Genomic DNA, 15819 nt, shown 5'->3' with positions numbered 1-15819 from the left:
GGGAAGAAGCTGTTATTGAATCTGTTCATACGTGTACGCAAACTTTTATATCTTCTGCCTGACGGAAGAGGGTTGACGAGAATATTACTGGGGCGGGAAGGGTCTTCGATCATGTTGGTTGCTTTCTTGGTGCAGCAGGAAGTATAGATGAGGCTCATTTGCGTAATGGACTGGTCTGTGTTCACAATTGTCTATAGTTTCTTTTGGTCTTGGGAGGAGCATTTGCCATGCCATGCTGTGATGCACCCAAAAAGAATGCTTTCTCAGTTGCAGCTATAAAATTGGTAAGAATTTTTATGGACATGTGATTTCTTGACCATATTGTCAACATGGGTGGACTAGGACAGATTATTGGTATTTGTGACTCCAAGGAATTGATGCTCTTGACCATCTCCACCTCAGCACCATTTCTTCCTAAAGTCAATGGCCAGCTTCTTCGTTTTGCTGGTGTTGATGGAGAGATTGTTGTCTTTACACCATGCTGTTCAGCACTGCATATCTCATTCTTGTACTCTGTCTCGCTGTTGTTCATTTTAACCCAAAACAGTGGCTTTGCCATCAAGCCTGTAAATGGAGTTGGCGTGGAATTTGGCCACACAGTCGTGTGTGTATAAGGGGTATAGTAGGGGGCTGAGTATTGAGCCTTGTGGGGCTCAATACTCAGTGTTGAGGATTTTCATTGTCTCATAACATTATGGACGGCGGTCTGTTGATGTAAGCATTTCTTACATCATGCCTTGTTCAACCCTGTTGTGAAGAACTGGGCCCAATATGTGGAAAGAATGTGTTATTTTTTCCAGGCAAATGACATTGTAGCTGACACAAATCAATTAGTAATTCTCCTGAAAGCCTGTGGGGCTGCAGTTTTTTTCGGTTATTAGGAGCCCAACTTTCCCTGAGGCACCAGATGCTAAATTCTTTCAAGAATTGACGGATATTGTCAAGGAATATCATGACCCCAAGTTTCCTCTAATTCTAAGAAGCTATTATTTTTACTCAGCAATTTGAGGACCGGGAGAATTCGGATTGGAATTTTGACTAGGTTAAGGCAGTTGACAGAAGCCTGTAACTTTGGTTTAACCCTTAATGGAATACTTAGAGACTGTCATTAATATGCAATTAATGATGTAACCATTGCAAAAATACCTATTAGCTGAAGCTCAACTGGCCTTTAAACAGACATGACATCTGGCTTTATCTCTGGAAAATGAGGCAAATGGAGCATATGAGTTGCTGGGTATTCCGATGGTGTTTTTCCAAGGAGGGCCTATGCCTAACACGGGAAAACTGTGCTCCACATCCCTCAAATGACCTACTTGGACGAGAGAGTTGTCAAGGCCAAGTTACACCCATTAGAAGATAAAATGAGGGCGATCAAAGATGCCCAGCTCCCACATCGGTACAGGGGCTTAGGTCAATTCTTATGTTGGTCAATTATTATGGAAAGTTCATACGTAAACCGGTCTCCATGCTGGCACCTTTGCACCAACTCCTTTTTTTAAAAAAAGGGTCAGCCTTGGAAGTTGTTGCACAGACAAGAAACAGTTGTTATTCTCAAAGGGTTTGGACACTATGATCCCAAGAAAGATCTGGTATTAACATGAGATGCCTCCCCGTATGGCATCAGAATGGTATTAGCTCATCGGCGGCCTAATGGAGAGAAACAACAAACAGCATTTGCATCCAAGACTTTGGCTAATGCGGAGTGTAAATATGCTCAGAAAGAGAAAGAAGCAGTGGTGGTCATGTTTGGAGTCAAGAAGTTCCACCAGTGCATTTATGGATGAAAATTTGTGATAATCACAGACCACAAGCCATACTTAGTCTGCTTAAAGGGGACATGGCAGTGCCACCCAAAGCTTTAGGCTGCATTCAGTAGTGGGCTCTAATACTAAGTGCTGAAAATTAGAAGTTAGAACTCAAAGTTAGGGTGGAACGGTGGCTCAGTGGTTAGCACTACTGCCTCACAGCTCCAAGAACCTGGGTTTGATTCCAGCCACAGGCAACTATCTGTGTGGAGTTTGCATATTCTCCCCGTGTCTGCGTGGGTTTCTTCCAGGTGCTTCAATTTCCTCACAGTCTGAAGATGTGCAGGTTAGGTGAATTGGCCACGCTAAATTGCCCATAGTGTTCAGGGATGTGTAGGTTAGGTACATTAGTCATGGGAAAAATATAGAGTAATAGGGTTGGGGAATGGGTCTGGATGGGATACTCTTCAGAAGGTTGGTGTGGACTTGTTGGATCAAATGGCCTGTTTCCACACTGTAGGGATTCTATTCTATTCTATTCATATCATCTGGGCGGCTGAGTAGTAGCCTGCCAGTAGCAGATACAACACTGGTGGTACGCCCAATGGAAGAGTCTGTCATGCTATTAAATCTTCCGGACGTGGTCCCAGTCACAGCTGACAATATCACACTTTGGACTCAGAACGATCCAGTCCTTTCAAAACTGAAACAACTGGCAGCGACTGGTGGAAACCAAAGGGCCAATACAACTAGAATTGAACATTTTTTGAACTCGGAGAGACCAGCTCACAGTGGAGGACAGCATATTGTTATGGGGAACAAGAGTCATTGCCCTGAGCATAAGTTTCTGCCAAATCCTGGCTGAACTCCCACCAGGCCCATCCAATGGTCTCCAAAATGAAGATGTTGGCAAGAGGTTATGTCTGGTGACCAGGTTTGGATCCAGACAAAGCTGCATTGGTGGGGCTGTGCCCAGAGTGCCAACAAGGACAAAAGATTACTGCCAGCAACTCCCCCACACCCATGGAAATAGCCTGATAAACCTTGGACTCTGTTGTACAGTTCATTTTGCTACAAAATATGTTTTGTTAATGCAAATTCACTCCAACGCGATTGACAAATCGGGGACACTGCTTCTGAAGCGTGAACTTTTAAACATGTGTTGATTGTAATGTAATTACATCGAACACTTTAAGCATTGTTTCTAAAACTCGATTTTTCTATAACATGGGTTGCACAAGAACCACAACCATTTTGTTATAGAACTATCTGTCTATCCGGTTCTTTCATGGGTTCAATGTTTTTACTTACTGTAGACCCCACTCAAAGAAGTGGATAGTGCATAGGATCCATTCGTCAAATTCAGGGATGATAATAGAAAACTGTGCGCATCGTTTTCAATACACTAACTCCTGAAAGTATTGGTCACAGATAATGGACTACAATTTACCAGCTGGGAACTTGGATATTTCCTAAAGCCGAATGATATTCAGTATATAAGGACAGCTCCATATCATCCATCATCTAATTGCCCAGTCCAAACTTTGAAGGCAGGCTTGAAGAAACAGCCTGCCTTCAGCCTTACTAGATATCGAAGGGTCTGTTTCCATGCTGTACATCTCTATGACTCTATATCAAACTGTCCAAGTTCCTGTTTGATTATAGGAGCACCCCACCTACACCATCAGAGTTGCTACTGAATAGAAGACTCTGCATGAGGCTAAGTCTGATCTTCCTGGACCTAAGAGGGAGGGTGAAACGACATCATGAATGCCAATACTAGATACTGGACTTCACCAAGTGAGAGAGAGAGGTAGTTAGATACAGGACACAAAGTTTGGTATAAGAATCACAGAAATGGCCTCACATAGGTTGATCATGCTTCTTACCCAAGGTCAGAACCAGTGACGTATAAAGTTCGTGTAGGTCTGAAGGTCCCACTTGGACCATATGAATGCCACAAATTTGCAAACGGTGCAGGAGCAAAACATGGCCTGCCCGTTGGAACAACCAGAAAGGCGATCAGAACCAGTGGGTTCACCCTCTCCGTCAGGTGTCGATGAGTCCTTGGAATTGCAGATAAACATGACGGATGTCTATTGTTCCTGTTGGAAAAAGAGAGTAAAATTCTATCAAGGTGTTCTAGGTGCAAGAGGTGACCTCCTATGCGTTAAACAGTGCCCGAGTTGGAGCAACCTGACTCTGTGCTAAAACAGTCTAGGAGACTCTCCAAGAAAAAGCACCGGCCTGTGGCCTTGGACTCACAGAAGCAGGGATGTAGAGATCGTAATGAGGTCAGCCAGGTGGACCTCTTAGAATATGAGTTCCTGATTTGACCAAATTAACAGCCCCAATCAGGGACCCCTGGCTGACAGATAAAAAGGGGATGTTTTACCGCAGTTAGGCAGTAGCGTGGGGGTTTTAAAAAATTTTTTAAAAAAAGGTGTATCTGAGGTTCTATAAAAAAGGGGATGCTTGCTCCATTCAAAAAAAATAGGGGATGCTGGAAATATTGCCACTCCATGCCCCTCCAAGGTGAAATGCATATATTTTGGGTTGTGCTTAGATTGGATGGACACAGCATCAAAATAACGATGGGTGGGAATGAGAGGGCCAGTTTCAATTGCTCCTGAAACATTTTACAACCAAACTCTGAGATATCTGCCAATGAGCATCACCCTCAGGGCACAGATGGAGCACCAAAAAGTTTGAAGGCTCACACTGATCCAGAACCCAACTGTCTGCAAGTAAAGGCAGATCTGATGAGGTTGGTAGACAGCAGTGATCTCAAACCAGTGACTTGGCAACCCTGATTGTATCACAATGTGCAGCTAAATACCTATTGCCCTTGATTGAAGATCTGTTCAGTTGCCCAGGAGGGGTGCAAAAATTCACAAAGGTGGATCTTTCACAGGCCATCTTGCAGATATGGGTAGCTGCTGAACCCCAACACTTTCTGACTATACTCACTCATCAGGATTTGTTTTGCTATAAAAGGCTCCTCTTTGAGGTCACATCAGCTCCAGCCTAATTTTAGAGGCCTGTGGATCAAATCCTAAGTGGACTGAAAAGGATATAAATCTACCTTGATGATACCTTGATCACTGGAACAGCACTTTAGAAGTCTGGAGGAGACCCTAAAATGTCTGCAAGAACACTGGTTACACGTTTAAACAAAAGAAAAGTGGGACTTCTTCCAGAACTCGATTGAATAATTAGGGCACATCAACACCAGCAAAGAGCTTCACAAGGCACCAGTGATAATGGAGGCAATCAATGGAGCTCCTCAGCCGACTAAGGTGTCCCAACTAAGGTCTTTCCTGGGCCTTGTGAATTATTATGAAAATTCTTTCAAAGATTTCATGCTTTTGAAGTCATAACACAAGCTTCTACGCACAGGTCAATCTTGGAAATGGAACCCTGACTGACATCTCACTATCAAATAAGTACTCCAGAGATCAGACGTCTTGATTCATTTCAACATTAGGTTGAATGCCTTGCAAGTGGCATGTGAAATCATTTTATGGAATTGGTGCATACACGAGAATGTGCAAACTCCACACAGACAGCTGCCTGAGGCTGGAATCGAACTTGGGACCCTGGCGCTGTGAGGCAGTAGTGCTAACCACTGAGCCACCGTGCCGCCCCTTAGTTGTGCTAAGCTTGCACAAAAATCAGCTACACTGCCCATTATCGCCGTTACACCTCTGGGAATGGCTTAAAATGCCATGGTAATGTGTCAATATTGATTTTACCAGCCTGCCTAAGGGTCAAATGCTGCTAGTGGTAGTTGATCCTCATTCTGAGCAGCCAGAAGTGACAGTAATGAAATCCACTTCTGCAAACCTGACCAACTGGATGACATGTTAATCAGATTCAATAATCCTGATCAGGTTGTTTGTGACAATGGTCCTTGTGCAGGAATTTACTGATTATGGCATTCGACACATTAATTTGGTGCTCTATCATTCCTCAACGTTTTCTTGTGAAAGTATTTGTGCAATCGTCAGAGAACTCGTTGAAAGCATCACAGGGGGTGGGGTTACTAGTTCATTGAGTAAACAATTTCCTGGCCGTGTACTGAAACACACCACAAGGCAACACCCAGATTCCTCCACATAAAACCTATTTGGGAAGAAGTTACGATCCACATGCAACCTGTTGCTACCTTATGAAATGCATGAGATTGTCAAGAAGAACCAGTGAGCCCAGGTGTCCCAAAGGGAAAGGCTCCAATAGGTGCTCTTTTCATTGGTGACCAAGTACTGACCCAGAAGTACAACATGGTTGGCAAGTGAGTACTTGCCACAGGCCCTGGCATAGATGGATCCTGGGATGTTCAGACCTGGGATGAGATTGTATGGTGAAGGCATGCTGACCAATCGTTAGGTGTTGGAACCACCCATCATCCACAGTGGCTCAAGAAGAGGGCTCTGTCTTATTTCATGAAGATAGCACACTGATCCCAGATCAATCCAACATAGTCAATGAGGATTTTGCCCCTGTAGAAGAAAATGTCTGTCCTTCCCTCTTCACTTGAGGTTCCCGGTACAGCAAAGGGGAATCCTGCACCGAAAGTATGAAGATAGGTGGCTCAAAGCAACATATAGGTGTCTGCCATATAGGTTCTGTCTTATTAGATAGCATCGCCTGTTTGTTGTATCTAATGGAAACATATACCTCAGCCTTGTAATTAGTTTTGCTCTTTGTGTGTGTGTGTCTATATATATATATATATATATATGTATGTATGTTATATCTGGAACTATGAAAGTTCTATGATTTATTTAAGGAAAGGTTTGAAAGTAAAGGATAGGGATTTTAAATATTATAGTTAATGTATATTATGTTGGGACGTTGCCTCTGTAAGAGATGAGCATTTGTGAGTCATCAGTCAAGTTGCAGACTTGTTAACAAAAACATAAATTGCTGGAGAAACTGAGCAGATCTGGCTACATCTGTGAGAAGAAAGCAGAGTTAATGTTTCAAGTCCAGTGGCTCTTCATCAGAGCAAGTACTTTGACTTATTTCGGGTTTATAGTATGCAGAGCTTCAGAATAAAGCCATCATACTGGGTTGCAGCACACAACAAGTTTTGTATGTTCTTTAGTTCTAACTGGAATCTAGTAACTGCCCAGTATAGAATAGAAATAAATGCAATATTTCCAAGTTTACAGATGAAGAAAGCTGGGTGGGATGGTGAACTGTGAGAAAGATACAGAGATGATTTCATTTTGATTTGGACAAGTTGAGCGAGTGTGCAAATATGACAATGAATTATAAATGTGAATAAATATGAAGTTATCCATTTCAGTAACAAAAAAGGAGGGCAGTTTATTACTGACTGATAACAGATTTGGAAAGGGTAACGTGCAATGAGACCTGGGTGTTCTTGTACGTCAGTCATTTAAAATAAGTATGCAGGTGCAGCAGGTGGTGAAGAAGGCAAATGGTATATTGACCTTCATAATGAAAGGATTTGAGTAAAGGAGAAGGGATGTCTTGTCGCAATTGTATGGAGATTTGGTGAGACCACAGCTATATGCATTTTTGATCTTGTTACCTGAAGAATGATATTCCAGCTATGGAGGAAATACATGCTTTCCAGACTGATTCCTGGATGGCAAGATTGATGTATGAAGAGAGATTGGATCAGTTAGGAGAAATCTATAAAATTTGAACAGGACTAGACAGATTAAACACAGGAATGATGTTCTCGCTGACAATGGAATCCAGAACCAGAGGTCACAGTCTACAGTAAAGGAGGGGGGGTAGTCATTGAGGACTGAGATGAAGAGAAATGTTTTCACCCAAACATGGGTTAGAGGCTAAAACATGGAATTTTTGAAGAATATGTTAGACGTTGCTTTTAGAGCTAAATGGATGAAAGGATAAGAGGGAAAGGCGAAATTAGGAGACTGAGTTGGATGCTAAGCTGTGTTCAAATTGAATTGTGGCGCTGGCTCGAGGGGCTGAATGGCCTGCTCCAGTTCCGATTTTCAATGTTTTCTGTTTAATATCAAGACTACTATTTCCACACTAGAAATCTCTATCAAACATTGACCAGGACTGAGAGAGCGGCTGCCAGTACGAATGTTTTATTTAGATGAGACAATGACAAGTTTAAATCCTCACCTAATCTACTGCTCAAAGTCACCTCCATTTCTCGGTCAGTTTCCCAAATTTCAGGAAACTCGCGTTGCCCCAGAAATATTTGGATTGACTGTGAGAGACGTCAATCAGAGAGCCCACCCACTCTGCCCATTGTCTCCGCTTCCTCTTCCAGAGCTGGTTCACTTCCTATAGGGACTGAAAACCAAGTGAGGAGATGGTGAGTGAAGGAGCAGCTTTTATACAAATTGTATCCCATAATATCCACACCAATCTTCAGGCAGTCTGACTATCCTGTGGGCAGTCAGGGGTGGAAATGTCCCTTATGCTGTGTGAGAAGATCCAGCTGAGAGAGCTGTTTACTCAGTGCTTTGTGCTGAACTGTTTGACTGGAGCTGTGTGTTGGATATTGTGTGTTTATTGGAAGCATTTCCCTCTGATTTCCAGGCTGAGTGTTGTTGATGGCTCATTGCTGAATATGAAAGGGTGAGGTATAATTATCTCGGAGGAGCAGAGTGTCTGAGAATTTCTACTGAATTCCTGTTGTTGTGTTCTTTTTGTGTTTTGGAAGCTAATTATTATCCTGTGCAGTGTGAATGGTCTGTTCTGTGTGTTGGGATCTGGATATTGCCTGTCTTTTCAAATTACTTTGAAGCTTCTCAACATTCTATCTTTGTAACTACCTCAGAAAACAAAAATGTGTTTTTGCATAGAACTTTAAATGACCTTTGTTTTCCCAAAGTGCATTGCATCCTGTTAACTTCCTCTCAAATGTGGACACTGGCTGTTGCTTTTCCAGCATCAACGTGTGAACAACAAGCACCCACAAGCAGCAATGTGACCAGAGAATCTGTTTCTTCATGGTGTTAATTGATGAATTCACCAGGACACCAAGTATGACTCTCCTGCTTTTCCTTAAGACACTTCCAGGGGATCTTTTGCATGACATTAGCGAGTGCAGAAGGTGCTATGGATTAAGATCATAGCTGAAAGATTTTATCTCCGACAATGCAGCATTCCCTCACTACAATACTGGTGTGTTAGCCTCCATGCTCAAGATCTGGGATGGGGCATGAGCCGACAACCCTATAAAGAGAAAAGATTGACAACCACCATGGACTTGTGCCCCTCTAGGATCTCCATACTCTCGAATTTTGATTTTTTGAGGATTTATGATTTTAATCGTTCTATCATTCATGGCTGAGTGTTCGGCTGCCCACTTTCTAAACTCTGGAATTCCCTCCCTAAATATCTCTGTTTCTGTCCTTCTCTGCCCCCTCCAATAAGGCAATCCTTAAAATCTACCACTTTAACCAAATTTTATGCTGAGATTACCTCATGCTTCAGGATCACATATTATTGACACTTCAGGAAATCACTTTGGGCCATTGGACTATGTTGAAAATGCTATATAAATGCTGGTTTTTGCTGTCATTTGTCATTGTGTACAACGCAGGAAGTGGCTGGTGTTCAGTTAGGGCAGGAGAATTTCATAAGACACGATTGTTCTAACTATAATATCGAGGATTCAACCAATCACTGACACTGAGTCAAATGCGAAAATATCCAGACATTATGGTGAGGTTTTTTTTAAAGGAGGGTCTTAAAGGAGGAAGGAGAAAGTGAGGACTGGAGGTGCTGGAGATCAGAGTTGAGAGTGTGGCGCTGAAAAAACAGTGAATGTCAGGCAGCATCCAAGGAGCAGGAGAATCGATGTTTTGGGCATAAGCCCTTCATCAGGAATTAAAGGAGGAAGACGAAGTGGAGATGTTTAGAGAAGGAATTCCAGAGCTTGGAGTCTTGGCAGCTGAAGTAGCAGCCACCAGTGGTGGTGCAATTCAGATGGAAGGTGTTCATGAGATAGAATGGGAGAAATGCAGAGATGTCAAAGGGTTGGAGGGCTGGAGGAGATTACAGAGACAGGGAGGAGCGAATCCCTGGATTAATTTGAAAACAAAGAAGAGAATTTTCAAACCACTATGTTATCAGATTGCTTTGAGAGGTAGTAAAGCTGTACAGTAAGGAAACAGACTGTTCAATCCAACTTATCCATGCCAACCGAGTTTTTCAAGCTAAACTAGTCTGATTCGCCTTCAGTCAGCCCATTTCCCTCTATTTATGTACCTATCCAAATGTCTTTTAAATGTTGTGACTGTACCTGCATCTACCAATTCATCTGGTGATTCATTCCACATACAAACCAGGTTGCCCTTCAGGTCCTTTTTAAATCTTTCTCCTTTCACCTTAAAAATATGCCCCCTCGTTTTGAACTCCCCTACCCTAGGGAAAAGGCCTTTGCTAATCACTGAGTGAGATTTCTTATGATTAGACTTGCAGAGATTGTTTGTTCAGTCACTTTCAAAGGCAGTTCTAAGTTGACCATGTTGTTTGGGACTGGAGTCACATGCGGACCAGACCAGGGAGTAGCAACAGGTAACCTTCTCCAAAGGGCAATATTAAGGTTTTAGTACAAGCTGAATGTTTTCATGTTTTTATTTTCGTTGTATTCTGGAAATGACAAATTGATTAAATCTCCCTTCACAACATGGAGTGGTTGACGTGAAGAGCTGAGATGCCTTTAAGGGGAAATTGGATAAGCACATGAGGAAGAAAGGACCTAAAGGATCTGTTGATTGGGTGAGAGGAGGTTAATGGGAAGCATAAACACCAGCATGGACCAATTGGGTTGAATGGCCTGTTTCTCTTAATAATTCTACGGATGTAACTTTCCATAGTTAGATTTGAACTCTCAATCTCTGCATTGTTAATTCAGCACCATAGTAATTTAGTTGCCAGACTTGAAGACGCACTTATTGAAATATCTTTTAAACTCCCCTTTATAAAGATTTGGTCTGAAGGCCTTGGCCTTTCCCAAAAGCCTGAGCTTGGATGTGATACTTTTGCCCAGTACTATTAATGATCGCTGAATTTGGGATGCGCAGTCTGAACAAGTGCAGTGTATCTAATTTCCCATGATTAACTCGAACCTTTCAATCAGCTACAGTGAAACAATATTTTCTTTAGCTTCTAGTACTTCCTGCTGAGTGTTTTTTCTTCAAATATATTTGAAGAATAAGGAGAAAAATGTCTAAATCTCCATTGAATTAATATTTCTCTTGAGTGTTTTCATATTAAAAGCATATTCTCAGTGTAAAACTGCTCTTTCCCAGCAGGACATGAGCTCATAGTAACTTGAGCTTGCATTACACTGTGCCTGGCTGTCTTTTTTCCATTGTTCTTATGGCATATGCAAAGAAGGGGGAAAAGGTAGTAGCTATGTTATCTGGAAACAGAGGGTGTGTGACCATCTCAAGTGAGGAAAAAGAAAGGATTTGTATCGGAATACCCACACAGGGGAATAGCAGACTGGCACTCACTGTGGAACAGTCTGGAACTGAGGAGTCAGCCCCTTCAGCAAAGAAAGAGAGGGAGTTGGAGGAAATCATGTTTCGTTTTCCTGTTTTACAGAAGGATTGCACCATACTACACCAGAGAATACAGAGAGGATAGACATCGCAGAAAGATCCTGACCATCACTCAAGGAACAACAACAAAACTGTGGGAGGACATCCAGTCCCTTTGCAGCATTGCTCAACACGGAGAAGGTTAGGCAGTGAAAACATCATCTGGAAATCAGTCTGGTCAGGGGAGCTTTGACATCTCACCAGTTCTGAAACTGATCAGTGGTGTGGAGCCTTCCATCAGAACCAATCTTTCTGAAGGTTCGGCAGTGGGTGATCGGTCAGGGTGAGGCTGGGAAGACGTGTGAGTGGCTCCAAGTGTGGTGAGAGTTTCAATCATTCATCAAGCCTCATGAACCACTGACTCATTTCTATAGGAGAGCGACTGTTCAAGTGTGAAGTGTGTGAGGAGGGCTCTACAGCTATTCACATTCTCCTCACATTTGGTGCATTTGTGAAAAATACTGTCAACACGACTGGCACATGGAAGAGAAACCATTCAAGTGTCAAATTTGTGATAAAACTTTTGTGAAACTGTACACCCTTCAAATACACCAGAGAGTTCACACTGGAGAAAAATCCTTCAAGTGTGAAGTCTGTGACCGAGCCTTTGCACACTCATCAACACTAGTAAATCACCGACGTATTCACACAGGGGAGAAGCCGTTCAAGTGTGACGTGTGCAATAAATCCTTTTCTAAGTCATGGAGCCTTCTCATGCATCAACCCATTCACACAGGAGAGAAGCCATTTACGTGTGAGGTATGTGACAAAGCCTTCTCCAAGTCATCAGCTCTCCGTCTACACCAACGTACTCACACAGGGGAGAAACCATTCACATGCACGATATGTGACAAGTCATTCTCACAGTTGCCAAACCTCCACACACACCAACGCAGTCACACAGGAGAGAAACCATTCATCTGTGAGGTGTGTGACAAATCATTCTCTCAGTCTTCACACCTCCGTGTACACCAACGCATTCACACTGGTGAGAAACCATTCACGTGTGCTGTGTGCAACCAGTCTTTTTCACGGTCATCGACCCTGCTTGACCATCAACGCAGTCACACAGGAGAGAAACCATACACGTGTGGATTGTGTAACAAATCATTCTCACGGCCAACACACCTCCTTGAACACCAATACATTCACACAGGGGAGAAACCTTACACATGTGAGGTGTGTGACAAATCGTTCTCGGATTCATCGACTCTCCGTACCCACCGACGAATTCACACAGGCGAGAAACCATTCACCTGTGAGGTGTGCAACAAATCATTTTCTGAGTTATCAAAACTCAGGAGACACCAGAGGATTCACACAGGTGAGAAACCATTCAGGTGTGAGGTTTGTGAGAAGGCCTTCACCCAATCCTCCACTTTCCAGAGGCACCAGAGGATTCACACTGGGGAGAAACGCTTCCAATGTGAGGTTTGTAACAAAGCTTTCACACGCTTATCAAACCTAATCATCCATCAGAAGATCCATAATGGAGAGAAAGTCTTGGAGTGTGAAGTTTCAGCAAAGCTTTCGTGACATGTCACAGCCTTTTGTTTTACTGGAGAATTCACGGGGGAGAACTCATTTAAGGGCTTTAATTTGTGAGAAGGTTTTAATTCACTCCTTCAATCTCCTGATAGGCCAGCACATTTACGCAGAGGAGAAACCATGAACATGTTTGACAAATGGGTGACAAATCATTCTTGAATTTAATGCATGCTCCATTATATTGACACAAGGGAGCAACTGGTCAGTGTGAGACAAAGCCCTTCACCAGGTAAAGGAGCCTCCTACACTAACAAACAATTGAGACTGGAGAGACTCTTCCACTGGAGAGTGTGTCCGGATTTTCCCTTCTATGAACAAGAGGAAAATACCTCAATAGTTTATGTGGCAAAGTTTATCTTCCTTTTTGAAAATATTTATGATTATCACATTCACAAAGTCAGGCAAAGTTAATTTGCTTCCCAAATCTGCATGATAAGTCTAAATTTTGCAAAAGCCTTCCAGTTTTGAAGGCCTGAGCATTTAGACCACTGGGGCCACAGGTTTTGTTGTTTCTCATCTTTTTATTTGCTTGTTGCTGCTGTCTCATTGGTGACTCACCCAAGGATTCTACCACAGGGCACTAGGGGATTGACTGGAGAGTTTCAGTTGTCCTGTGAATTTATAGTTGAGAATTTGTTCAAAATGCTGTCCATAATTTCGTAAAAAAAAAAAGAACCACCATCCGGGATTTTGAACATTTGACCTTAGTCAGGACCTTGGCCCTGGTAACTTGAAAACCTTCATATAATGATGATGATGATGATCAGCATAGTATTAGATCTCATGGGCTGCCTTCTTGAGTTGTGACCTTGGGTTAGTTTGCCCACCTCTGACATGATCTTTGTTGCCAGACAAATCCAAGAAGGATATTGAGAACAGCAACAGAAATTCTTCATTATATATCTCATTGTGAACAAAGCACTTGACAGAGTAAATCAAGGGGCTCTGTGGATTGTAGTCCGTTGATTTTGAAGTCCAAGGAACTTCAACACAATCCTGCAAGCTTCATGGTGATATGATTGTCTTGAATGGGAGATCTGAAACAAAACCTGCAAAATCCAGACCTATGTCAAACATGGTTGTGTGATAGCCCCCACTCTATTTATAGTCAACCTGACAGTGACCATTACCTCCTCAAAGATCAATTGCCCTCTGGTCAGTTTTAACTATCATCTTCAAAGTCTGTGAGAAGACACGGAATGAGGACATGCCGCAACCCAAAGGACTAGCCACACTACCATACATCAAGAGCATTTCCGAACTGACAGCCAGACTGCTGCGACCACTAGGACTCATAACAGCACACAAATCAACAGCCACTCTCAGACAACAACTCACCAGAACGAAGGACCCAATACCCAGCATGAGCAAAACCAATGTAGTATACAAAATCCCATGCATGGACTGCACAAAACACTACACAGGACAAACAGGAAGACAGCTAACGATCCGCATCCATGAACACCAACTAGCCACGAAACGACACGACCAGCTATCCTTAGTAACCACACACGCAGATGACAAGCAACATGAATTCGACTGGGACAACACTATTATTATAGGACAAGCCAAACAGAGAACAGCCAAGGAATTCCTAGAGGCATGGCACTCATCCACAGATTCAATCAATAAGCACATCGATCTGGACCCAAAACACCGACCACTGCAGTGGACAGCTGGAACTGACAATTGGAAGCGGCAGATTCAAACCACTACAAATGCCGGAGGAAAGATCACAGAAGCGCTTCACAGGAGGCTTCCAAGCACTGAGGATGTCACCTAGACAGGGAATGAAACGTCCGCAACACAAATTCCCAGCTCGGCGAACAGAACCACATTAACTATCATCTCTCTGTGAAACCCATTTACCTCCATCCCCTCTATGCCAAAACTAAACTGACCATCACATATGTATGTGATCCACAGTTCTCAGATGACCACAGTTTTGCAGCCCACTCTACAACAAATTTACAAACCCCTGTCAATCCTTTGTGATGAAATCCAATTTTCTGTTGTATCCATTTGTACAGGAGAAGCCAGCAATCTATGAATTGTAATATTCAGAGGACACTCAGTGCCAAGAGTTGTAAGGTAACTACATTCAATTTTGCACAGCATTACAGTTGTGGCTTCTTGCATTGTTTTCATTCAATCACCGTTAAGAGCAATTCCAGAGTTACAGTGAATTTACAAGACAAACAGAAGCAGACTCCATGCTGCTGTTAGCCGTACTGCTGGGAAGACAGCTGAATTAGAAAGGTTCTGTGCAGGCTCCCAGTAAAGAGTCCAGACCAGTTGGATGGACTCTATGTTGTTAAAACTCAGAAAGAGGTTCAGAGAATTGGATAACATCTAAATGTTGAGTCAGGGCCCTGTTTGTTATCTGGGAACTATGTTGCCTCAGAAGAATCTGAGTTGCTAAGAATTCAGTCCAGCTGAGAATGTGACCATTTGAAGAACTCACAAGGAATATTTGCTTGTTGCAACTCGACAGGATTAGAGCTTAGCTTGGTGAAGTTAGCTCTTGGTGCAAAGCTAAAGTAAGCCTGTGGATATAGGAGTGCAGTTTTGAGGTCCAAGGAAGTGTAGATGCAGGAAGAAAGAGTGATCAAACTGAACTGGAGCAGTCATTGAAGCAGTACATGACTGAGTAATTCTTGCGAAGGAGCATCAAAGACAGATCGGCAAAAGTGAAGAATTGTGACTCCTTGTGAAAATTAATGAGAGTTGATGACCCACCTTGTCACAAACATCTGTGTGTGGAACAGGAGATTACTGAGAAATCTCTGGCATCATACTTGGTTCTACTTGCTGTGTGATATGTGCTGTGGAGTTAATAATAACCATTTACAATGTTAGCTTCGCATGTTTGAATATAAGTTGTACCTTGTGTTGTTTGTGTTATTGCTCTGATAATGTGAAGTAAAGTTTATTGTTGTTTATTCAAA

At 42.7% G+C, this 15819-nt stretch overlaps 2 protein-coding genes across 2 annotated transcripts in view; one reads left to right on the top strand and one right to left on the bottom strand.

The window, feature by feature from the left end:
• The window catches only part of LOC122541615 (uncharacterized), a 23869-nt gene extending 20129 nt beyond the window's left edge, over positions 1 to 3740 (bottom strand). Inside the window, exon 1 of the mRNA XM_087978752.1 lies at positions 3638 to 3740. The gene's annotated coding sequence lies outside the window, so the exon portion shown is untranslated. The remainder of the gene's footprint in view (positions 1 to 3637) is intronic.
• The window catches only part of LOC122541613 (uncharacterized), a 17867-nt gene extending 2048 nt beyond the window's left edge, over positions 1 to 15819 (top strand). Inside the window, exon 3 of the mRNA XM_087978749.1 lies at positions 11328 to 15819. Coding sequence (XP_087834875.1) covers positions 11804 to 12859 — 1056 coding nt within the window. The 5' untranslated portion in view covers positions 11328 to 11803 and the 3' untranslated portion in view covers positions 12860 to 15819. The remainder of the gene's footprint in view (positions 1 to 11327) is intronic.

The sequence above is a fragment of the Chiloscyllium plagiosum genome, unplaced genomic scaffold, assembly GCF_037043375.1.
Source record: "Chiloscyllium plagiosum isolate Xiang-an unplaced genomic scaffold, Cpla_swu_hap1 HiC_scaffold_35, whole genome shotgun sequence".
NCBI classification, from domain to species: domain Eukaryota; kingdom Metazoa; phylum Chordata; class Chondrichthyes; order Orectolobiformes; family Hemiscylliidae; genus Chiloscyllium; species Chiloscyllium plagiosum.
Note: the sequence above shows the minus strand (reverse complement) of the source record. Positions and strands in the feature narration are given on the sequence as shown.